At 32.7% G+C, this 26,529-nt stretch overlaps 1 protein-coding gene across 1 annotated transcript; it reads left to right on the forward strand.

Annotated features, from left to right (window-relative positions):
- Nucleotides 1-64: 64 nt before the first annotated feature.
- On the forward strand, nt 65-25,384 carry LOC149076125 (unhealthy ribosome biogenesis protein 2 homolog). The gene is made up of 19 exons (XM_089243657.1): nt 65-187; nt 1,331-1,631; nt 3,067-3,236; nt 3,603-3,827; nt 4,606-4,749; nt 5,635-5,783; nt 6,108-6,254; nt 8,932-9,172; nt 9,279-9,539; nt 10,720-10,821; nt 10,912-10,983; nt 11,509-11,781; nt 12,631-13,047; nt 13,471-13,602; nt 17,052-17,165; nt 18,886-19,078; nt 22,609-22,711; nt 22,858-22,969; nt 25,182-25,384. The coding sequence occupies exons 1-19, from the start codon at nt 110-112 to the stop codon at nt 25,332-25,334; spliced, it is 3,387 nt and encodes a 1,128-aa protein (XP_089099783.1). The 5' UTR covers nt 65-109; the 3' UTR covers nt 25,335-25,384.
- Nucleotides 25,385-26,529: the final 1,145 nt, after the last annotated feature.

Here is a 26,529-nt window from a genome sequence, read left to right on the forward strand (position 1 = left end):
TAAGGATATGACAAAAAAAATAATTGAAATCGATTTCTTTGTTAAAATAAGATGGCAACACGTTCTTTTTGTTTACCATCAATAGAAAACGTGGTTTACACGAGAGGAGATGGCTCCAGATTTAAATAAACTTCGAAATGTTGATCTCGCGCATTATATCAAAACTAATTGGCTGCAGTTTGGTTTTGTAAGTTGTGTGAAATTATCTTTGCAATTCGTAATTAAATCTAAGCATTGAATAGTCTATGCTTTTCGTTTAATGGAAGAGTAAATAGTCCTTTGTCTCACATAATACAAATACATGGGCCACAACAGGCGAATTGCCCTACACGGTGGCTGAAAAAATTTTCCCATAAAAAATATGGTTGTCAAAATGCCCAATATAAAAGCATACATCACCAAAAAGTAAAATATACACTGCCCATAATCACAAAAGAAGATCAATAAAAATTCAAATACACCGGGAAAATATGAAATTTCTAATGCATTTCGACACACTATGGGGGTGATGTCTTCAGAGGATAAATATAATATGGTCATCACGCCGACCGGGTATCCCCCCCGGATTCGACACCAAATTTTTAGTGGGGTTTTCGCAGGAGCCAGTTTGCATGCACAGCGTGAACTGGATTGGACTGTTTTGAGTTGGCAGAAATGGGTAACTTTATCACGCTATGCGTATATGTTTTCCCAGCTTGGTGCATCAGCTGTTCTGTTTGTTTGCTCTGGTCTAAAAGGGAAGGGAAAAGCAACGCAAAAATGAAGAGAAAATAGGCGAAAGGAGTGGTGCACGACACATCTGACTGCCTCATAAGAAGTTGGCCAATCATCATGCCCGATGCCAAGCGCTGGCATGAGGCGTGTTGTTCTCTGTAGGAAAACAGTCTTCAGTTTTCCAGTTGATTAGTGGCTGCCCTGTCTCGGTGATCTGGGTGTTCTGCTCCTCATTGCATGCAGTGCAGAAAACTTGCCCTTAGGGAAATCCCGCTTTAACTGTTGGCTTTATTAGGTTTGCAATATATAAAATGATAACATAGTTTGGCATTTAATAGGCTTTTTCTCAACACTTCCCTATTATCTGACATTTTAGCTTATCTGATGTTCCGTTTATGTCGAATATAAGCGAGACTCGACTGCATTTGAATATTCATTGAATAAAAGGTATTCCAGGAGTGCCCATGTTTGCAAGGGCAATGACTGATGTCACCATAAGGTGATGTGGTCATGGTGCCTCCTGGCTCCAAAATATTTGTAATTCATCATAATTATTGCAGAACATAAAATAACATTTTCTGTGTATATTTTATTTGTGATTCATTTATACCCTTAGGTCACAAAGAAAGTGCTAAAACATCAAACAAATATGATTACCACATTATTTGAAACATTTTGTGAACTTCACCAATTTCCGAAACTTGTTTCAAAGTTATTTCTTGCGATTGAAGAAGTGGTAATAGAGAGTTCTGGAGGAATCCTCTTCAATCAAGCTTACATTGATGTACCCATTTCAAAAACATTTGCAAAATGTGTTTCCAGTCTGCCGATTGGTCAGACATATGATATCTGGAAACTTTTTGCTGAATTTTATTTTGAATGTTTGAGAAAAGCTTTGCTTGGTCAGTATCCACAAGGTGAGTAAAATTGGTTTATGTGATTGAACTTTTCATCTTGACGTTTTACAAATAATCCATTCATGTTAATAGGCCTAATAATAAAATTCTTTTATAGCAGATCTAAAAACCATTTTTATTAATGGTAATATCACTTTTACATTATCCATAAAATGGTTTTTGAATTAAATGCTATTAAATACTGTTTTTGTAATGTTACATACAGGCTAACCCCAATTTAACTCCACTATTTATTTCAAAGAATTCTGGCACTATAACAAAATTTGGCATTATATCAAATCACTGTTCAACCCATGTAATCCCTATATGTGGAGGATTTGTTCACTGAAACTTTCCAGTGTTACTAAGCAGATTTGGAGTGACATGAGTGGGGATGCTGTAACAGATGTTCAACTGATCATATGTAACATTGAACTTGATGATTTCTTATAACATCTAAAATTGGGGTTTAAAAAATTAAAAGAGTAAAAAATGATGCTTGACAACTTAGTGGTTTAGCATGTCTGGTTTCAAATTTCATCATGCTTTTCTCTGTCACTGTTGAGCAAAAACCTACTTGAATAGGAAACATTTTGATATTGAAAAAAGAATCAGGAATGAAAATAAGGCCTTAAAGGTCTATTCCTAAAAATAGATTCCCAAACTCTTTTTTTTCTATTGCTCACTTCCTCAGCATTTTTTTTTCTCATCCCTCCCCGAACTCAAGCCAACCCATAGGATCCTGTGTTATACCAATAGTTTCTATCGCCCCTCTCCCAGATCATTCTATATTCCACCCCCAGGGGGCGATATTGCCCTCTTTTGGAAACACTGGTTTATTCATACACACTGGTTTATTCATACACACTGGTTTATTCATACACACTGGTTTATTCATACACACTGGTTTATTCATACACACTGTCATGACTTGTCTGTGCACCAAGAGATCCATCACATCTCTCAAAAACACAAGTATTAAATTCTGAACTGCACATGACAAGTGTGAATGAATTCTCTAGTATAGTGGTCCTCAACCTTTTCCGACTCACAGAGCCCTGTTTAACTCGAGGAGCCCTTTTTGTTTTTAGTATATTATTTATCTGGCGGTACCCTTTAGGCCTATTTTTTTATTTTTTTTTGTTTATCAAATTTATGGATTTTATTTTATTATCCTCCAGTCGCCACGGAGCCTCACACAGAGCCCCAAGGGCTCTGCGGAGCGCCGGTTGAGAACCGCTGGTCTAGTAGAATGAAGAAAAATATTTTTTTGAACTGAAATGAAATGAATCTCCAAAAATGAAGAGTACCTGTGACTGTTGTGTGGGGATAGGCGTTTAACTGAAACTTAAGTAGGGACTTTTTAAGCTAGAAAAAATAAATAAATGATCATCAACATGCTGATTCAAGTTTTTATATTTATGATGTTTTTGTCATGGTGTTTTAATTTGTTTAGCGGCAGTAATGATAGTTGCTCAGCTGTTTTCTACTTTTTTGCTCCACTGTCATCTGTTTGAGGATGCAGTATTTCCCATTGTGTACAGTAAAAGCCTACTGTTTCTGCAGCAAACTCATCAAGCCTTATGTGAATGTGCAGATTTTGTTTTCAGAAATGCCACTCAAGAAGTAAGTATTTCTGTAGTCTTAACCCTAGAATATACTAACTCTACATCATCTCAGAGGCGTAGAGGTATAGGCAGTTAACATGCAGTTTTATCAGTTTTTTTAGTTAGTATTGTAGGGTTAAAAAGTACACTGTTAATTATTTAAAAAATAAATTTGCTTTCTCACTTTTGTTTCTTCTTAAAAATGAAAGTGATAATTTATCTCAGACAAAATTCAATTACAAGTATTCAGTTTAAAAATTTTAACATTATTTTTCAAGAAGTTAACTTGTGTTATGTTATAATTATTTTGCTTTTGAGTGTTGTAAATTTTGTGTTTAATGTTATAAATTTTGATGTTGATCTCACACATTACTATTTTTTGCAGCATGACAATCTGCAGATCTCCTTCCTGTTAATCCTCAGTTCATATAGAGAAATAAAATATGCTTATAACATAGCAGCCAAAGCAATTAACATAGATGGTACAGGGCTGGATGACAAATGCTGTGGGTTTGATTTTTTGACCTCGCATGAAGAAAATCAGTGCAGTTTTACTGATGGGCCAGATTTGTTCTCTAAAGAAAGAGATAAACGTTTTGTTTATGTTTTAGTAAGTTTTCTTAGGTTCTTCTATATCACGTAAATCCTCAGATCCTCTGTAATTCAAAAATGGATGATGATTGCAGAATTTAATATACTTAATTAAGGATAAAATAGTTTCACAAATTATCACAGATTTGGTGTCACTTTTGATAACAGGTTATCTATGTAAATATATCTGTATGCTGGCGTTAAAAGACACCATATCCATTTTTGTCAATATTGGAATAACACTGCATTTTCCTTGCAATATACATAGGTATAGGACACTAAACCCTATTTCAATAAATAACAGAGATATTCACTTTATCAAGCAAGCCATCTCCATAGAATGCTGTACTAGTAAAAAATCGTTTTTTAAACTGCTCTCATGTAAAATTTTCCTGTTGTGGCATGGTACTTTTTACCTCTGACATAAAGATATATCTCATTGAATTATGGTTGCCATTTTAATGTACACAGGTTGGGGAGGGGACCTCATTATACATACATAAGTTAGTATAGTTGAAATTGTGAGAATATACATAACTTAAAATTTCAAACATGTACTTTTTGTAAATGCTTGAATTGATAAAAAATCATCCAAAAAAGGATGCTTCAATTTTATATTGTTTCTATATTTTAGATGTCTAAATTTTAGAATTAAATTATTATAGTAGAATCCGGCCTAATGTGGCAGAAGGTTGGGCTAAATAACAGAAAAGGTAAAATACCATATGAAAGAAGGCTATGTTTTGATTTTTATAATAACTGTATGATAATAAACTGGCTTTCTCTTTGAATTGTAGTGCAAGTTACTAATTCAGAAGTCAAAAGAATGGGTGGTACAAGAAGAGGATGGAGACACGAATGAATTTTCTAAATCAGCAGTAAAATTGATTTTACCACTAGTTATAACTTCACCAGATGATTTTGCTGAATGGGACTGTAATGTAATTTTTTTTAACATGCTTATCTTGGAACTTTTCAAATTAAAATGTCTTTTGTTACATACATATGTTACAGTTAATGCGATAAATAAGATATTATTCATAACGACCAGATTTTCATTGGCTATTATGCATAATAACCAGATTTCTCACATTTACTGTAACATATATATTCATTCTCTTTCTTTCTGGGAATAAGTATCAAGTAATTTAAAAGTTAGCATCTGAAAGAAGAAATAAGTATTTTACTTTAAATTGCAGTTCAAATGAATTGGTTCAAATTCTTTGGTTTTAAAGTTTATGTATTTTGTCAGCACCTAAACTATCTTAATGTCCGAAGTCTGGCCAGTTCACATGCTGGCCAAGTCATTTGTTTAAAGTTTCAATTATAAAAGATACTCAATTTTTTTGGGCTTTCGCTGACAAATTCAATTTTGGCTGAATCAGTCAGATAAAACATTGTCCATCTATTGTCCATCTATTTTAAATCTAAAAGTTAAAATGAATTCATTTATTATAAGGGGTGATATTATTGCAAAAATGGTTTTTTTACCTTAAAAGTCAGAATTGCGGTGGCCTGCTCTTCATATGGTGATGAAAAATTTGAAACTCTCAACCGTTTATGGGACAACACAAATATTTGATTTAGTTTGTGAACCAGAGTTCAAAAATCAGATAACCAAATGTATCATTTGCAAATGCCACAAGCATTTCCAGTAAGTAGTGCTAATCATAAATTCAAATAAGAATAATTCTTCCTCTTAATCTTATTTTTGAACAATCTCATTTAAATTCTCCAAGAAAATAAAAATTGTTGTGTCTGTGACTCCAGCCATGAAAGTCTATGTGTGCTTATGTACCTTAACAGCGTTACTTCATTTGTTTTAGATCAATAACCTTGATGATAAGAACTATGGTGCATCTCTTTGGTTTGAATTTCTTCAGAATCTACCTTTCCTAGCTAGTCTTATGGATAAAACAGAATTGACATCGCTATGTTCTTCATTCATTAACATTTTGGTCCAAGCACAAGACAAGTAATTTTTCAATCTGGTCTTTTCATCTTTGTTAAAGTGAAAAAATTATGTATTTTTTTCTCATAGATTTTAAGTCAAGCTTTAAAAAAAGGGTCAGTTACTAGTTTCTCTTGATACATGATTGTATAGATAAAAAATAAGCTGAATAAAATTAATTAAAATCAACCTCTCATGTTCTTTGTTATTTTGCTTCAAAATTTCACAACCTTTTTCAAGACATCAATGTATTTTAAAAAAAATTCTGGAATGATGTCAATATGACACAAGCTTAAATATAATAAAATAATTTTAATGAAGTGTTGGTTTTTCTCAATTTCTTTATAGAGTAACTGAAGATAGCCATGTAACCAGTGCAGCAGCTATTTTAAAATTCATTGAAAGTAGACATTTTACTGATTCAAAAGATTTCCAGTCTGCATTTGTGACAGCAATATGGGCACATTGTGGAAATGTACTTTGCTCTAGAAAAAGGTTAAAACTTTAATTTTTAACGGAAATTTGAGTTTTTTTTGTGAAATTTTATTAGACTTTTAAATCTTTTTTTTAATGTTAACCTGTTTAATGCATATAGTTACAAAGTGAAACCTCACTGCAAAAATGGATATGAGGTAAAACATATATAGAAAACATGAATATGATTTGCACTGGACTCTGAACAAGTGAACACATGACTTTCTCACATTTAGGAGGGATAAAATAGTACATGAAAAGGAGAAAGAGTTAAAGTTAAGACGTGATACAGAAATAGCAGTTGTCATCAGGTTTGTTTTATAGATAATAAGTTAATCCTTTGTCTTCCTTCAATTAGCATCCCCCTGACTCCGAACAATGAGAGCTTGGAAGTGTTGTCAATCTCTTTCACATATCTATTTCATGTAGTGTCTTATATATTTGTTTCATTTTTTTAAAATTTCTCCTGATGATGCCAACCTCTAGTATTGAGGAGACATCGAGTACTAACCCTTACCAACAAAGTGTTCAAGCCTTTAAAAGCCACCTTTCATCTGACAGTGGCCATGAGAACCTAATCAGCTACACACTTTTTCTTTCTTTCAAACTGAGCACACCTCCAGTCTATCGCCATGGGTAATTTGCTAACAAGTAAGTTGTGGTGGAAATGTGAATGTGTCTGTGCCTAACCATCTGAGTGCATATTTAGTATTGTATCTGATTTTTCAGTGCTATATTCCAGAAGTGAAGTGTAATGATTGAATATTTGTACTGTTATAGGCCTGTTCTTTCTGTGGTAAGAATTTTAAATGGGAGGTCGGCTTGCATTCACACTTTGAAGTTGGGAACCATAGGAATCCAACTTCAGCCAACACCCACTGTGGCACCAGTGGAGTTTGAATCCTGATCCTCGTGATGAGAGTCCGTCACTAAGACCACTTGACCACCGCAGCTACATACTCTGTCATATAGTAAAATTCTGTCTTTAACGAAACCTGTATTAAGCAGAAATCTAATTTCAACAGAAAAAAATTGTGGTCCCGTGATTTCAATGCCAAAATACACATTAAAAACCTGGATTAAACAGAACCTGTCTAACATGGAAACATAAAGAAAAATTGTACCCTTTAACGGAAAATTTCACACTATCACTGGATGATTGGTGACCAATAGACCAAAGAATCATACAAAATGTTGAAGTGCTCCACCAAAATTTTTTATGCAATCTATGCTTGCGAATGTGAGTTCTACATCATCCTCCCTTAGATTAGCAAAAACCATTTATGTACTTGATGCTGTGGTTTTGATAAGCCAAATGTAGTAAAGCAGTTGCTCTCTGATATCGCAACAAAATTTTACAGAAAAGCAGGCTTTTCCACAGGAGAAATTAGTGTAAGGGTTGAATTGACAAATGATACGCAAAACTTTCAAAATTGTATGCAAGCTGTCAGCATTCTGTGATCGCAAGACTGAGCAGGGCCAGAATTAATTAGAGAGAGGCAAATGGGGCAGCTGCACTGGTGGCGAAGTTCAGGGAGTGGCAAACTTTAGGTGATATCAAAAACACTGTTATAAAATCATTGAATTTACTATGTTTGCGATTTTACGATTTTTTTTCCATCGAATCTGCTAGGGCAGCAAAAGCATGTTGCTTTTTCCCGATCAAAAACCCTTGTTATGGCCCTGATGCTGAGAATTACATAAACACAGACGATAAAGTGCAAACACCTGAAACGACAAATATTGACAACCTAACTGAAAATTTTTGAGGAAATTAAAAAGAACATAAATGTCATTATTTTAGAAGAAAAACAGTGTAGGTCAGAATTTTATACAGATCCTGTCAAAACCTAAGTACCGTATTTAGTAATTATAGACTAATTATTTATTTATTTATTTTATCTAGTTTTAAATTATTTACTTTATCTTCAATTTATTTTTATTCCATTTCAATCACTCATGAGATAGTTACATAATTTTACACATTATATCAGTTGAACCTATATTAAGCGAAAACCTGTATTCAACAGAAAAAAATCTTGGTCCCTTGTGATTCCATTGAGGACAGGTTTTATTGTATTATTTAAAAAAAAAAACCACTTATCTGCATTAGCTAAGCGGTTTATTTGAGCTTGTAAAAAACTGAAAGAACATAGGATTATAGGTAGATATAGGATGACAAAATAAAAATAGCTTAAAATGCTCATATAAGCCATGACTTTGTAATAAAACAAGTTCAATAATATTGTTACGAAAATTATGATTAGTGCAATGTTTTGAAAACTCCTTTCGTTAACAAAGCCACAAGGAAATAGAAGAGACCATGCAATTAGTTTATAACATTCTGTGAGGTTTCTTCGGCCAGGACCGAAGTGTTGCTTGTTTGGAACTAGAATTGTATAAATAGAATCATCTCAAACTATCTTTTTTTTCAAAGTTTCGTACCTATAAAAAGTGGTGCCGTCACAAGAGAGGAGGAAGAGTTGTTGTTGTTGCTTGATCCTCAGAACGAGAAATCTACTTGTAGCGTATTTTTCATGAAACCGCTGTCTGTGTGAATACATGTAAATTAGCTGTTCTGTGTGGATAAATCTCCAATGTCCTGCAAATTGTTTCATCCTTTGCTCTTTTCAAGGACTTTTGAGACATTATTCGGAACAATATATTGTTTTATGAATTATAATTCATTACCTTTTAGGAAAGCAGATCTTCAACAAGAAGATACGACTTGTTGTGCAGAGCAGATTTTCAGGGAAATGTCCTCTTCCCCTCAAAAATGGATAAAATATGCTGAATCTACTCCTAAAAGCAAAGACAAGAAAGCCATCACCATGTGGAACATTATTCAAACATCCAGCAATATACTCAATGAAGGACTGAATGATGCATCTCGTTTTCCATGTAAAATGAAAATCAAGGAGGCCCTCAGAGTTTTAAAGGTTTGTAATGAATTTTCAGTGATATTTCAACTATGTGAAATTTCTTGGAATATATTCTGTAAAAAAGTAAGTTATGTTTCATAATATATTATTGCTATCATTTCAGATGATTAACTACTTACCCTTAGAGTATTTAACTCTGGGGAATCAGATGCGTTGTCTTCTGGGATTGTCAACTATATTTTTCTGTTTGTCCAATTCTCGCTGTGAGGCAGAAGATTCTACTATACAAGAAGTGTTGAATGAATTGTGTAAAGTGAAAGTTGCTATATTTGAAGGAGTTCGCAGCATATGGCTGTTTGATTTTGTAGCAATATCTCCATATATGACCTCTGTTGTTGCTGTTCTTAAGAAATTACCTAATGAGGTATTTGCTCTGATTAGCCATATTTTCATTTTGTGTATTATTTGGTATTTCTTTTATTTTTTTTATGGATGCTATTTTCAGTGACTATTTCTGACTCATGTGTGAAATTGCAGTTTAACTTGATACAAATTTTTGCTTTTAGGGGAGTTAGATATTCTTCATGTTGTACATAATCAAATTGCTGTTTTTTCTGTTAATACCAAATTTGGTTAGCATGAAAACATTTTTTCGTATTTCTTCGACATTGTCTTAGAGATTTGACTGCACTATACTATGAAAAAATTAAAGTTGATCTAAACATGACTAAAAATAGCATAATATAGTATTCTTTCTACAATAAACATTAATTTTTTCTTAGAATTTACTTTTCATTGTATTGTCTTCCTTCATGGACATGTGATTTGAAACAAAAATATATGAATGGGAATAATAAGGGATTATTTATGATAGGAAAGTTTAGGGACTATTTTCCCTCATAATTTAAAAAAAAACTATGGCAACTGTCTTCTTCCTTTAAATTCCTTCACATCATTTGTTTACAGGTTTTATTTGTGCAAAATGAATTATTTTATTTGAACAAATGACTGATTCAAATGAATTGCTTATTTTAACAAATGAAGAGTCCTAATGAAACATTACATCGAGTTGATTCAAGTGATTCTAAGGAATAATTTATATGCCTTTTATATAAATTGTTATTTAAAAGATACATTTTTTTTTATAAAAAATTTCTATAAATTGCTATCTTAGGCTATTTCTTAATTTATTGGCTTATTCATTTATGTATTAGGCCAGGATTACACTATAAAAGTTATCTAAAAGTTCTTTTATAAAATTTGAAAAATTCAACCGGTAAGATTATCAGTTTCATTTGCTTGAATGTAACCTATGAGGTTTATTGGCTGGATTTTTCAAGTTTTATAAAAGGGATTTTATCGAACTTTTATAGTGTAATCCCGGCCTTAATGATGGAAATGTTATCAAAGGAGTTTTCAAGTTTATATTTTATTAAGATAGCAATTTATTTATTATCAAAAATTTTGATTTTTTTAATTGAATATGCATTTTTGAATTTAAGGATAATTTTTGTGATAAATATGTTTCTTGATATGTTAATTATTTAAAAAAATGTTTTAGACTGAATTTAGTTGATGTATATATAAAATGTTCTATTTTGCAGGCTGACAGTTTGATATGGCCTCAAAAATTATTATTCCATTTGTTCAAGATGGTCACAAAACAAGCCAAGCAGCTAGAGTTACTCAATCCATTTGTACTACAGGTGATTTCGTCAAGTCATGATCAATTTTTTAATGATAATGTTGTATATTATTTTTACATGTTTTCATTAATTGTAATTTAACATTCATAGATAACTTCTGAAATACATGAGAGTACTCCTGCTGCACTGTCTTTCTTATGCATCTGCCATCGTCTTGTACAGGTAAGATTTTTTTGAGGGGGGGGTGGCTGTGAGAGGATTGAATTATTTTTAATTGCTCTGAACTATATTTTTAAGTTAAAAATTACAATTTTAAAAAATAATAAAATTTTAGTTAAGAAGAAAATTTAACCTTATATATTTAGTGATTCTTCCTGATTCTATATTAAATTTTCAAATACCATGTGTACTGATAGTTAATTGCAGTTATCTGCTTAATTCAGTAAAACTATGAACTTTGATATACATGGTGTAAAAGATAAGCAAAAATTTGCAGAATTAAGTGGTTCTTTTTTTAAACTTTTTAGTCTTGCTCTTTTTCACCTGAAAAAAAAACAGTTATTATCAACGTCTCTCTCCCAAAATTTTAGTCGCATTATATGAGAATCTATAAAAGTTTTATTAATTCTCGAAAAATTATCTTGTAGAGCAATTAATTTTATAATAATATGCAATCTTGTCGAAGAAATGTGCAAATTTTTATGGTTCTAATCACAAACAAATTTGTTTCGCTCTCCAATATTTTAGCTTCTGAATCATGCATACCTTCATCCTGATTTGAAAAAAAGCTGTGAAAGCCTGGCCTCATACCTGTGTTCAAACATAGCTAAGTGTATGAAACATTTCAAGAGATATGAGGAAAAGATCTGTTCTGTCCTTGTGAAGTGTTATGCTGACTTGGTAGCACTCTTAGCTGGTCCTAGCTGCAACTTCAGTAAAGAAGAAAAAGAGAGATGGCTAAAAAACCTACCAAAAATTACAGAGTTTGCTTTAGAAGCTATCAAGAATGCGGATTTAAATGTAAAATTTAAATTTTTATTCCAATAATTTGTTTTTATTATTTTTCAGCATAAATAAGTTTCATTTACCATAATATGATATTTCATTTTACAAAGATAGATTCAGGATTTTATGCTATTGTCAATATCCTTCATTTTGCATTTTCTTTTAGTGCTGTGTTTGGTTTTATTTGAATCATCAAAAAATTATGTTGGTTATAAACTGGCCTATGTTACATAACTTGTTTCTTGATCACTGATATGAAAAGATCAAATAATGTTTGTAATAATAAATACATTTTTATCACTACAATTATTGTTGTGATGGACATGTAAAATTTTATTTTGCTGAAAAATGCCATTGTTTTATTAATAAAATTATGCATAACACATATTTAATAATACAATGTTCTATGCCTTACTTGATGAAAGTTCTCTTTGTAACTGTGTGTGTGTTCTTTATCCCTGCATGTGAAGGTATGTGCATAAGTTACAAAAAAATTTCAGTTCACATTTTTTTGCTTCTAGAAAGTTTTACTTCAAAAGGTTGGCCTATATTTTTATGATAAATTACAGTAAAAAGCAAATCAGAATTTACTTTTAAAGACTGAAATCTATGATATTCATGAAATTTTTAACCTGGGTAATTTTTATTTGATCTCAAAATCCTTGCTTTTTTTCCACAGATAATTTTTTCCTTGGCAATCTTTTTGTCATTATTCAAACTACATCAAATTATTTTCTCTCTCAAATAGAAAAGACCAGGTGAAAATGTTAATCTTAACTATATGAAGTATATTTTTATGTTTTTCAAATGCATTATACTAATCTAACTGTTCAATTTGGATGCTCATTTTCTTTTTATTCTCAGAATATTTCAGATACAGAAGCATTTATAACATTCATACTCAAAATTTTGACACATCAGAAAGAACTGGAATCAATCATCGAAAACAGATACTTTCTTGAAACGTGGAATGTGTTGTGTTCATACTACATCAAGAAGAGACAAACTTTTCATACGTCATTTGCCTTATCACAAACTGACTTGGAAGAAAAGATTGACAACAAAGACCATTTCCTGTGTTTGTGTTATTCCAAATATTTGAAAAAGCTAATCCCTAATGATACTCATACATTATTTTCAAAAACAAAGTCTTCATGCCATGTTGACCAGCATCTTTTAGTTAACCTTTCTCAATTGGAATCAAGCGTATTAACTTGTTTAGCAGAAAAATCTTCAGACGAAGAGTTCAAACTTATCATTCAAGATCTATTGAAAAACATAGTAAGATGTTCTTATAATTATATTATTGCAGTTATAATTTATAAAATTATTTTTGCATCTTTCTCTCTGTAATTATTACAGAGGAACCTTCAAGTAAATAAACTATAGTGCTTCGTATAACTTTATATTTTATGCATTTTATCTTTCTGTTGTATTTTAGAATGATTAAGAATAACGTTTGTCTTTTTCACATTTTTTACCATTTATGACTAGTAATTTTGTTTGATCCCAAAATTCTGTCTCCCGAAAATCTAAGGTCTGTATTACCCGAGGCAGGTCTAGTTTATATCAGCTCAGATAATCAGAGTCCTACTGTATATAGTTTTGGACTTGATGAAGTATTTGTGAAACTGTGAAAATATTTTTAAATTCTGTGTATTTGAAATTTTTTTAAATTAAAAAACAGGGTTCTTTATTTTGTAGGAAACATGTATATCTTCTGCTGAATCACTAGATGTTGTAGAATATCAGCTTTTACTACAAATATTTATTACATTAACTTCAGACTCATTAGACAGGAGTAGAATGAAAACTTTGTCAAAGGAAGTTCAAAAGGTTTGTCTTGTGTTCGTTGTATTTTTGAATTCCTTAGCATAAATATGTTACTGCTTGTTCAGTTTTATCGATAGTTATCTCTTGCTGATAAGAAACTGACCACAAAAATTCATTATCTGCATGAAACATAAATGCTGTATTACATACATTCATAACATGGGAGTCATAGCACACTCATCTATTGAGTTGTGCTGGAAGTGTGTGTGTGTATATCTAGTGTCATGTTTTTGAATATAAAGTGTTGCCATCTATGAGTGAAGTGTAATGATTGAATATTTGTACTGTCGTAGACCTGTTGCACTCTGTGACGAGAGTTTTCAAGTCTAGAGAGTCACGGATAAGTGTTGATTAGGGGTAAAGGATGGCATGGATAGAAAAAATTTGAAAACCCCTGCATTAGTAAATACCTCATTTATCCAGAACTCTATAAAATGATGTCTGTTTTGTTGGTGATAAAAAATTATCACTGATGTCTGAAGTTCTCCTACTAATGAAATGAAGTTGTTAATGAAGGCAGGGAGACCTCACAAATGCAAATAAGCAATGAAAACATCTGAGTGATTTTTCAAAAAATGTTGCTTCATTGGAGCAGCAAAAAATTGTGACTCATCAGAAACAATTTTGCTATGAACTTCATGATGCAGCTGCAATGACAATCATCCAGAAATTTTGATTTACTGAGGTAAGCCATATCCTAATTGTGTCAGATAAATTGAGGTTCTATTGAGTTTTCATATCATACAGAGAAGGAAAAAAAATCAGTTGAAAAATATCACAGGAAAAACAAAAATTAGAAGGACTGATTGTTATGAGCCTTACTTGTGTCATGTGCTCTAATTATTTTCCAGAAACTGATGAATCAGTTCCTTGCCAGAATGGAGGTTCAAGGATGATAATGCAGTTAGTGGGTCCAACAGAACAGAACACATATCAAGACTTCGCAAAGCGTTTGATATTTTTGCAAGGTAGGCTTGAAGACACAGCAGTCAAAATTGCAGCTGTTCAAATCAGAGATCAAATTCTTGGGACACAAAATAAAAAAAAAATGGTATTCTGTCTGATAGTAATAAAATAAGAGCTCTCAGTGAATTGCCTGCACCAACAAATGTTCCAGAACTACGATTTTTTTTAGGTTCAGTGAACTATTACAACAGATTTGTCAAGAACTTACGCACCTTTACACGAACTTCTGCAAAAGAACAAATGTTTGAAATGAAGCAAGGTTCATTAACAGCCCTTTAAAAGCATCAGAGAGTAAATATCATCTGATATACTGCTAGTACATTTTAATCCAGCAAAATTGATCATGATATCTTGTGATGCCTCAACCAGAGGTTTAGGAGCTGGGATCCAACATCGTGTTGATGGCGAACTGAAAATGATTTCTGCAGCTTCCAGAACATTCAACCAGGCCGAACAGAACTATTTGGCCATTGATCGAGAGGCCTTGACCATTATTTTTGAACTGCAAAAATTTATAAGTACCTGATAGGCAATCACTTCACTGTACAAAGTGGCCACAAACTGCCCGAATGCATGCTTGGTAATGATAAGGAAGTACCTCATTTGGCTGCTTAAGATTAATAAGATGGGCCATCACTCTGAGTGCTTTTGATTATGAAATCAAACATCTGCCTGGCACAGAAATGTGTGTTCCTGATGCATTGTCTTGACTTCCTTTGCCTGAAAAAAGCATCAGTGATTTTGAGAGCAGTGCAGCCAACTACAGAGTTGTGAACCATACAATAAACGAGTTCTTTCTAACATGAAGAATTCTCAAATCTCAAACAGAAAAAGATCCTGTTCTAAACGAAATTATTCTGCGCACAGAATGTGGATAGCCACAGAACAAAAAATTGGATAAGAACCTGTATCCATTCAAGAAAACTTCATGAACTGTCTTATGAACAAGGGATTTTAATGTTGAACAATCACATTGTAATACCAAACAAATTGAAGAACTGTGTGATGGAGAAAATTCACGAAGGTCATGCTGGCATTGTTTCAATGAAATCAATATTTCTAATGTATGGTGGCCATGCATAGAAAATGCTTGGATCATGACATAGAAAATGCTTGGACTGTAACATAAACCATCCAAAAATTTGTGAATCACCTCTATTGTTATAGAATAACACAGGCAAATCTTGGGATCGAGTACACATTGACTTGCCACAGCTGAATGGTGATAATTGGCTTTTCATCATTTACTCTCATTTTTGATGGCTAGAAGCATTTAAGCTAAAACAAGTTACATCAGCTATGTGATTAAATGTTTCCAAAAGCTGTTCGCTTCATATGGAATTGGTCGCATAGTTGTGTCTGACAATAGACCACAATTCACATCATCTGAATTCAATGAGTTTTGTAACAGAAATGGAGTAAAACACGTCAGAACAACTCCATGTATACTATTCCAGAAGCAATGGCTTGGCAGAGCGAGTAATTCACACTTTCAAGACAAGATTCAGAAAAACATCTAATCAGTTTGAAGACCAAGAACTCCAACTACAAGTCTTATTCAATTATCGTGCCACTGTACACTGTGCCACAAATGCTACTCTGACTAAACTGTTCCTCAACAGAGAACTGTGTACTTTATATGACAGGCTGAAACCAGATCATATAAGCAATGTACCAAGCCTAAAGTCCAAACTGTACCATGATTGAAGATCACAGTACAGGGAATTCAACACTGGTGACAAAGTATTGTTATGCCAAGAAACAAGTCCTCTATGGGAATCCACAGTCATATAGCATCGAACAGGTTTTTTTGTCTTTCTTATACAACTACAGATGGTTAATGTGCTCATGCAGATCATTTGAAAAAGAAAGAGGAAAAAAGGCAACTATTGATCAACATGAAGTCGTGACCAATCACCTGAAGAAATGTCTCAGTTTGAACATTCAACATGCTTCAGTGAAAATCATGAACAACCCACAGAGTCTATCCCACATCTGGATGATGATGACAAAGAGCAACAAGCACCTGCACCTTCACCTTATGGATCTTTGAGGAGATCAGAGCGTGAAAGGAAATCACCTCTGAGATTTCACGAGAAATTTAACTATGCAAATGGGGGAGGGGTAAATGTAGGGTATCTGACAACACCGAAAAAGAACAGTATTACTGGGCAGATGATGGCAACACCCAGAGAGAGAGAGAGAGTGCATAGATTGTCAACAACAAGAACGGTCACGTGATCCCGTCTCCAAGAACAAGAACATCGTTATTTTGTATTTTGGTATTGAATTAGTTAAGTAACTTAGTTTAATAAACGAATATCCCACATACAGGCAAATTATCTTTGTAGAGACTATCGTTATGTAAGATTTTCAGTGTATTTCATTGCTGTATTTTGTTTTCTTCGAAAGTTACAAGTTAGATATGTTTCAATTTGATAATTTCGTGAAATTTTTTTTTATCTTTCCTATCTTAACATGAATAGGTGTTGATGAAAATCCATTTCTTATTGAATCAAGCATGCAATTTACCAAGGTGTTTGCTTTACATCGTGATTCCTTCACTAAACTTCATTTCTTTCATCCTCAAAAAGAAAAATGTAAGTTTTGGTTTTTGGTGGCACATGTTGAAACATTGTGTTCAAGTTATTCAAGTCAGAATCATTAATTGAAAATTCAAAATTTTTTGTTTCTGTATATGCCATTTAATTTGCCCAAAAAACTTGGTTATAACGAAGATTCTGCGTGTAACTATAGTTAGGAACTCCTGGAGAATTTGTCAAACCCTCCTCTATCTCTTAATTATTGAACACATTATATAATTGCTAGGGCTAAGATTTTTATGACCTAAAAATTGACAGAATATGCTTCATAAAAATTCATTTATGCCCAAAAAGAATGAAAATATGTCACAAAAACATAAAAAATATGCTTTTATAAAATGAGCTGACTATATTTCCTGGAGAAAAATACGGGAAATAACAGAAAATCACCAGTCATGTTCCAAAGGTGCATAAATGAAATTGCCAAAATAGTTGCTATCACCAATCATTGCCAAAAATGATGTCAAAGGTAAGTTAAATTGTCAATTATTGCTAATAATTGTCGATTGCAGGAAATGAAGCTGGAGCAGAGAGAGTTTGGGGGGGGGATAATCTTTCTTCATTGTTAAAACAATACTGGAATATGTAAAATAATGCTCCAAAATATAAAAATATGCTTTAAATTCTAAAGATCATGAAAAATGCCATAAAATTACTAAAAATCCTGAAAAGATTACTGAAAGTTACTGAAAATCTTGAAAAAATGTGAGGCAGCAGCAATTTTGGATATTTATACTGTGATTGCACATAGCTTTTCAATATCTCAAAATTTCAACTGTGTAGGTTGTAATCCAGCTTTTAAAGTACACGATTAATTAAAAACATTATTTAATGTTTTCAATTATGGTAGGATATTAAAATTTTGCTCAATCTTTCACTTTTTCTGAAAACAGTAATTGGAAATTTAAGCTCTGGAAACCTGAAAAATGCACCCTAGTTTGGCCCAACATTTTAATGAGCCAAGGTAGGTCATATTTTTGTGCCCCTTGGTAATGTGTTAATGAGTACACTTAAAAAATTAATTATGCATTGTATCAAGGCCATAGTGGGGGGGGGGGGGTGAGGTCTGGTCATTTATGCCCCGAAAGGTTATGAAATGGCAGATATATAGGGAATAACAATGCTTTTATAAATCTATTGTCCTATCACTTTGGTCCCCCCCCCCCCTGAAATGCCAGTTGTCCCCCCTCCAAAATAAATTTCTGGCAGTAGCCGCACCATGTATAACTATGTTTATTTCATTATTATATTATTTAGCACTCCATTTAATGCTTTAAGATAGGAAAAAGTGAAGTGGGCAAAGTTAGGGATATGCAAAGGTAACATATTGGACCGAATGTTTTTTTACTAGGATTAAGTTAAATTCCTTTTTTTTTTTATTTACATATTCATAATTTAAGATAGCCTATCAATATAAAAAAGGTTACCAGAACTTAAAAGTATTAATGATATTGGGTTAATTGGATTTGAAAGTTAAAAAAAAATGTTCCAAAGTAGCCCAAATTTACAGTACTTTAATTAAAGTAAAAACACAAATCAAATTGGTATTGCTTTCAAAAAATTTGTAATGTAAAAATTTTTGAAATTTTGTTTCTTTGAAGCACATTAGTAAGCTAATATCATTAAAGAGAAAACTATTACTTTTTGATATGCTTGTTTCACATTATCATGAAGCAGTTCAGATTATTCATGTGTTCTTCATTGTCTTTTTTTTAAGCTTGACCTTCCAAAAATAAGCGTTGTACAATGCATTCACTCGTTTCTGTCTACACAAATAGACTCATGTGCTCAGCAACCAGCTGTTTTTATCCTGTTGTTCCAATCTCTGTGGAATGTGTTGAATGAACTTTTACTTCACCATACCTTCGTATTCATCCATGCAAGATATTCATTCATTCCTTGTATTACAAATATCCTTTAAAGATACAACTTTATATATGCAATGGGCATTTATTAGTAGTTATTATTTTTAGCTTGTAACCCTACATTATTTCCTAAGGGTATGAATTTGTTTTAACTCATTTGTATCCTTCCAAGAAATTTGCTATCTTCACCATGCATTGATAAAGAAACTGGTTTTCACATACTATGAGAGAAAATTATTTCACTCTTAGTGATAATGGATATATACCCACAATTTCACGGATTCTTTGGGTTTTAGATTGAAATGGGCTAAATTATTGGCTTTGATTTTGTTTATTAAAAACACAAAAAATATTTATGTTTAAACACAAATATTGAGAAAATGTATTTAGTTATTGTACTTAAGTTTTTGTTTCTGAAATATGTATAAAACATTTCTGTGTTGTACAGTAACTTTATATTTCATTTTTTCGTCGGGTTTAGAATGAAAAAAAAAACTTTAACCTCTTCAATCCTGGCATCACCTGTGGAAGGCACTAGATTGCACTTAAAAAAAGTTCTACCTAGCTGAATGAAATGTTCACAGAGACTTCAAAATCAGTTCTAGAGGCTGTAAACATTTGGTTTTAAATTATTCTTACTCATCTGTCAACATAAACTAATTTTAGGCAGTATGACAGTTAAGAATAAATGTTAAAAACCTAAGTTTTCTTCAGAATTTGAGGTTAATTAGAGCCAATTTATTATCGATTGGGTGAAAAAAACCAACTTGTCTCTCTCTCTCTTAGTTGTAGAATGATTACACAGGGCAACATATAATTTGGTTCCGGGGGTGTTTTTTTCACTGATTATATGTGAATTTCATGTGCTGAAAACAAATGTAACATTGGTTTTTACCTACCAGCTCTTGTTTGTGAGATATGAAGGTATCGTTATTTACATTAATGTATCTAATTAGACTTATGGTATATATTTTAATAAATTAAAAAAAAAACCTTAGGAAATTTTGTAAAACATTTTAATTAATTGAAAAAAAGCACACACACACAGCAAAAAACTCCTGTAAACCCACAATAGCTCAATTTAAAATTAGAAATGAGAAAAATTAAATAAAAACCACAAAGAAAAAGTAATTCTGTTTTACTCCCAAAAGCTTCTTTTGTTTGAAATTCTTGAGTGAAGATTTCAACAGTAATCTGCCATGATATGAGTATCGCATCTGCTCTGGTATTGGTCCTCCATTGTCTTTATGTCTTGGTTAAATCGTTCACCTTGTTTTTCACTAGTATTGCCAAGATTCTCAAGGAAGCAGCTGTGCAAGTAATGAACGAATGAAATCCTTGATATTCATTCTGAATCCATAATGTGAAGATTGTTTATGAGCTTTTTGATTTTTGAGGATCAAAAATGCAAACTTTAAGTTGGTTACTTTTCTGTACTTATTCCAGGCATTTTTTGTCCCATGTATGCAATTCACAGGCTACCCTGATCAAGAGCTTTCATGAAATGTTTCATTAACCCTTGCTTTATATATGCAGCGGAGGCAAGATCCTGTCTTATCCGACTGAAGGTTCATAAATGACATTTCTTTCTACAATAACCATGTTCTCACTCATAGGGCACTCTTTTCTTATCCAGTGGTATGGTGTGGCTCTCCTACCCCATAAGCTATCAAGAAGCAAGGACATATTGTGTAGCTTCCTTGCTGACCAAAGAGAAAGTTAATCCCTTTTTAAATCTACACAAATTACCCATTGCTGTTTGTGAAACCTAATTTTCTCCATGTCCAAAACTATGGTATATTCTTTACAAGTTTTACACACAATGTGTGTAGCAGGGTTTAAGCTAGATAAAAAATTCCTTTAGCAAATAAGCAAAAATGGAGGGAAAATCTTTAGCAAAATGCTACAATGATTGATGGTTGGATGTCTACTCATTTTGTACCTCCTGTATGCATTTTTGCAAAAGTGGCTACTACTTCTTTCGTATTCTAAGATTTTCTTCCGCATTTTGCAAAAAGTGTGACCGTGGCTTAAACCCTGGTGTAGTCCAAACTTTACTGGGGTCACACGAAGCCTAACGCCAAGGTACTCAAGATAAGCTCTTTTTTAACAAAATCAAGAATTGCTTTTCTGTTCCATTTTTAGGGCCACATATGTAACAAAATAAATCAGGATGACAGTCAGGATGATGTCAGTCAGAATGACAATTATGTAACAAATAAATCAGGAACACAACTTCTTCGACTGGACATCATTCTTTTCATAAATTTTCAAAAGAAGGAACCATTTTTGGCACAACTCATTCGGTAGTAAATTACCAATGGCGATAGACTGGAGTTGTGCTCTTTATAATTTGTGACAGATGTAAACAAATATGGCTTCATATAATCAGTTCGTAACAGTACAGAGAAGAGAGGAGAGGAAGAAAAAAAGCTGGAACCAATCCACCTAAAAAACTCAACCACTACTCAATGTTAAGTTGTATAGTCAAATATTATATATTTTTGCTACACTGAATCTCAAAAAGTAGAGCTGATAGAGAAAAACTGTTTTCATATTTGAAACCAGCATATCAAATAGTTAAAATTAGTTAAAAAATTCCAAACACCAAGCAAAAAATTCTTTTTCTAGAGCTGTGTTATTTATTACAATTCTGCTCTAGTGAACCCTGTTTATAGCTAACCTTCAAATAAAACAAACTATGACTGCTCCCAGAAACCCGTCTTGAAATATATTGCTCTGCTTAAGTGTGGGAATGTGCTATTGATGGTTAGAGCTTGAATAAGAGCCAAACACACATAATTAAAATTGCAATTTATTTCTAATACTACTATTTTTTTCTTCATATTGTATTAACATAGTCTTTTGTAGTAGACATAACGTGACTAAAATAATATTTTTTTCAATGTCACACCAAATGTTGCGTCTTTTAAATAGCAGAGTTCAGCCATATCATGTAGAGTGATTATTTTCCCCCAAAAATGAGAATTTCTCCAATTCATAAATCAAAATAAATGACTGTATTTGTGACACTTGTTTCCTACTTCGACATGTAAAGCAACATGACATTTACAGCAATTATTTTTTAACTTTTCAATTTTAGACACTTAGAAAGAAAAGTAAACCGTGATACTATGCCGTTTACTTTTATTACCTTGTAATAAAGTCATGGTTTACATAGCCTAAATTTTATAGCTCTGCAGTTAATTCACAGCAGTAGCCTATCCAGTAACTTTTTGTTCCCAACCTTCTGATTTTAAGAGATTCTAATAAATTCATTAAAATGTTCAATTTCATTTTGATATCAGTGTTATTGTTTTTTAATTCCTGAATAAAAATTATGTGTAGCTCATAAAAAGCTGGAGGGGGAAATGTAATAAAGTTACTGTGTTTCTCTATGAAACCTTTTTTCTTTCACTAGTTTTTCTTGGTGCGGCTTATTTACCAAAATTGAATTTTAAAAAAAATTTCACTATGTGTCCAAATTTCTAATTATTAATAATATGTCCATGATTATTATTATTGCATGGTATATAATGCATCAATTTCAGTTTTAAATTCTTAACCAATTCCACTACTAATGAAATCAGTCATCATAGCTGGAAATCAAGACGTGCTTTCAAAGTATGATTATGAAACTCAACAGAAAATTGAACTCTGCGCACAAAATCTGAACAGGTATGAAATCATATATCATATGTCATATATATAAGTATATATGTCAATCATATCATCATGTGTATATATTTACCAACATATTTCTATGAAGTTTCAAATCAGTTATGTAAAAATTATAGATTTATTTATATTTTATTTTTTCACAGATTATTTACATCTCTTGCCAATTATCCAGAAGAATTTTCCAAAATGGTGCCATACATTATCTCGGAGTACGTCGATTCGGTTCAGCATGTTACTGTCCACCCATCTATAAAAGTAGGCAAACTGTTTTTATTTTAAATTCTGTTCTACATTTTTATTCAGAAATGAAGTATCATATTGCTGTACCCTAAGGTTACAATTGTTTTGTATGTGCTTGTCACTTATCTCTGACCACTACTTCACCAAACACCAACTCTGTCATATCGCTATATTGCAATTTACTGCCATTAATGAGTTGAGTTGGAAACGAAGGCACTATCTATTGGTGGTTGAGATCATAGGCAGAGATAGACTTGGAAGTCTCTTTGACGTTAAGGGAGACAATGTCCGCCCATGGTCATGCTCGTTAAGAAACTATCTTATCTATATTCTCCCCTGGGTTTGAACTTGGGACTGTGATGGCAACCTTTATTGTGGTAGACAAGCATCTTAGCCAGTGGTCGAGGGATAAGTGACAAAGTGCAAATAAGTGGAAAGCCCGTGATCAGGGATACCGCAGACACCATCACAGTTAAAGCAATGCGTGTTTTGAGTTTATTTTGAACGTATATATGGCTATTCATTTTTAATTAATCAAGAAGTAATCATCTCACATATCTGCTTCGCAAACTACAAAGGTTGTGCCTTTCTCTCCACCCCCCTCCCCCAATAGGCACAGAGCTGCCCTTAGGGGATGTGCAACAGGTGCGGTCACACTGGCCCCAATGCTTTGTGAGGCCCGGCACTCACAGTAAATAATTGGAGGCCTCACCAATTCTTAAATTATTTCTTGCATTAAGTCTTAATTTCCATCAATCGCAGAATTATTTCTTTCATTATTCTGAATTTTCATCAATTATTTCTTTTATGAATTCTGGAATCATTGGTTCTGAATCTTCAATTTCTGGAATTAGTTATACTCCAATGAAAATTCAGAACTACTGAAAAATTTCTTTCAATTATTTATAACTCGCCAATTCTAAATTTTCCTTAGTTTCAGAAATTGTTTCTCTCATTAGTTTAAAATCAGCTTCAGGGCTGAATTTTCATAAATTTCTGTGTTTATTAGCATTTAATACTCTGAAACAATGGATGCCAATCCTACTCCCCCCACAATATATACAAAATCAGGGCAAAGAGGCGGGTCCTAAACATTTTTGGTGCCCCAAAATTTTCACACTGGGCTCTGCTTCTGATAAAGGCAGCCCTGAATAGGCATTCAGTCATATTGGGAGAGCTCAGACCCACTATTTCTTCAGGTATTATGGAGATGGTGACAAATATATATATTGGGGGCATATTTGCAACCCATACGCCCCCAATACAAGTCATCTGGCCAATTAATTTCTTCATGCGCTACCCTGTTGCCACTTTTTATGCAGATGCACATGCTTTCTTCCCCAAAATTCTGTCTTGAAATATCTGCATTTTAAAGATTCACCTTGTAGGGAACGAAATAGGAATCAACTCAGATTTAATTACAGTAGGGGGTAGTGTTATCTGAAAGAATATTTTTGTAAAAATAGAAAGTTGTAAAAAGAGGTGTATCTTTTTGTGAAAAACAGAGTAATAATATATTAAAGAAATAATACACTTGAACTACAATTTTTAAGGAGTATTTTCACTCTTCTATGAAATTTGGAGGGGTAAAATTGAATTTTGATGCATGAATCACACGTCTAGATACGCATTGGCAAACACTGGTAGGGAGATTATAAGTGGAGTTGTTGCTATTTTGCAATATGGTAGAGGCATTTTCCACCATTCTCATGATGTGAATAACTTCAAAAATGCAATTTTTGAAGTTATTCACATCATGAGAAAAAAAAATTCACATCATTCTGAAAACTTTTTCTTTTTGAGCTGGGCTATCAATATGTCGAATGGTCCGAAAATTGGCATATGTTATTCCGTCATAGGCACCACTCCCAAAGCAGAATATGCGAAAAACTGTACACTGCAGAATAATCAGTGTAGCTGCAGAACAATGTGAGAAGAATTTTATGAAAAGTGTAATAAACACACTGTTATATTATATATATGGGGGAAGTTTTACCACAGAACATTTCCAGTCAGCTGAGGACTCTGCAAAACAATGCAAAACATTCTGCTTTGTGGGGTACTACCATTTCTTATGGCCATGGTGGAGTAGCACATCATGGCCAAATGACTGGTTAACAAGCTATCAAGTATTATTAATTAACTATGAGCTATTCACATGTTCTATTTTATTTACCAAAATTGCACTGTTTGGAGCTATGTAAGTCATATCTTTTTGAAATTTCAGGCACACATAGTCTCTGGAATCAACAGATTGCTTAATATATGTAGCACAGAGTCTGTAAAAATGTTAGCAGTCAACATCAATCACAGTTGCAGGGAGATTTACACATCCTTGGTGAAAAATAATAATGAACATCGAGCTGCAGCTCATATTTAAAAATGTAAAGATTCTGTTGTTGATGTAAATAAAAATACAGTACACACACATTTCAAGAATATTTCAAATTATTGTTTTTAAATGTCAAGTACAGTCGGCCCTCTGTATTCACAGATTTCATATTCACGGTTTTCGTATTTGCGGCCTCTTTTCCAGTTTTCTGCGAAAGCACTGTATATCAGAATAAAATGTAAAAATTGCATGTGTTAAATGTTTTAAAAACCCCTCCTGAAGTGTTTGCTAGTGCTTAAGTGCTCTATATGTCTTCTAACTCCACATCTAGCATTCAACAGCTTGTTTCGATGTTATGTGAGCTCTCTATACACATTACTCAGCAGTGATTGTGCAGGCATTCGAAGAAGATACAAATCATGGATGAGTTTCACAATGCCATTAGCATCACTGCTAGAACTGTGGAAGCTATAATGATGGGAAAATCTCGTATTGGAAGAACTTTTGGCCAATGTATGCCTGAGGATACATTCATTTCTACGGAGACAGCCAAAAAGGTTATGAAGGATATTATTACATTAGCAAAGAAGGTGGATAGAGAAGCGTTCAATGAAGTGGACATAGGAGAAAGTGAAGAATTAATCAACAGGGGAGGAATTAATTAAACTGACTGCTGCTTAAACTAAAGCAGTATGGCATGATGATCAGGATCAATAAGTTGACTATGAGTAATACAGTGCAAGGGCTTCATAAGTTTAAATCGGCAATGAATTGTTCCATGACATAGATCCATCTATGGTATGTTTTTCCACATATAGAAAAATTGGAAGAGGAAGCTTTGTTACCATACACTTTCTTTCAACCCTGGCTCTATTGATTTAACCAATTTTAGCCCTGTCGAGAGGTGGACGATGTAGAAAGTGAACATACTCTATTAAATTAACTGACACGAAGAAGAAACAGCTAACAGATACTATAATATTCTTTCAAGGAAACATGAGAATCACTGCCCCTTCTACCACAAAAAGCAGGTATAAAGGAGATGTCTAAAAAACACAAATTCATGGTTTGTGTTATTCACAGATTTTCCGTATTCGTGGTATAATATTCCGCGAATATTCAGGGATTACTGTGGTCTATTTATTTTAATTTACGAAAAATAGTTTGAATTCTTTTTTAGAAGACGTCAAATGACATAATATCAAACTTTCTACAAATATTGCTTGATTCTGATTGTATAATT

The sequence above is a fragment of the Pholcus phalangioides genome, unplaced genomic scaffold, assembly GCF_987345545.1.
Source record: "Pholcus phalangioides strain wild (caught in Gottingen) unplaced genomic scaffold, Ppha-v1.0 ptg000015l_1, whole genome shotgun sequence".
Taxonomy (NCBI): domain Eukaryota; kingdom Metazoa; phylum Arthropoda; class Arachnida; order Araneae; family Pholcidae; genus Pholcus; species Pholcus phalangioides.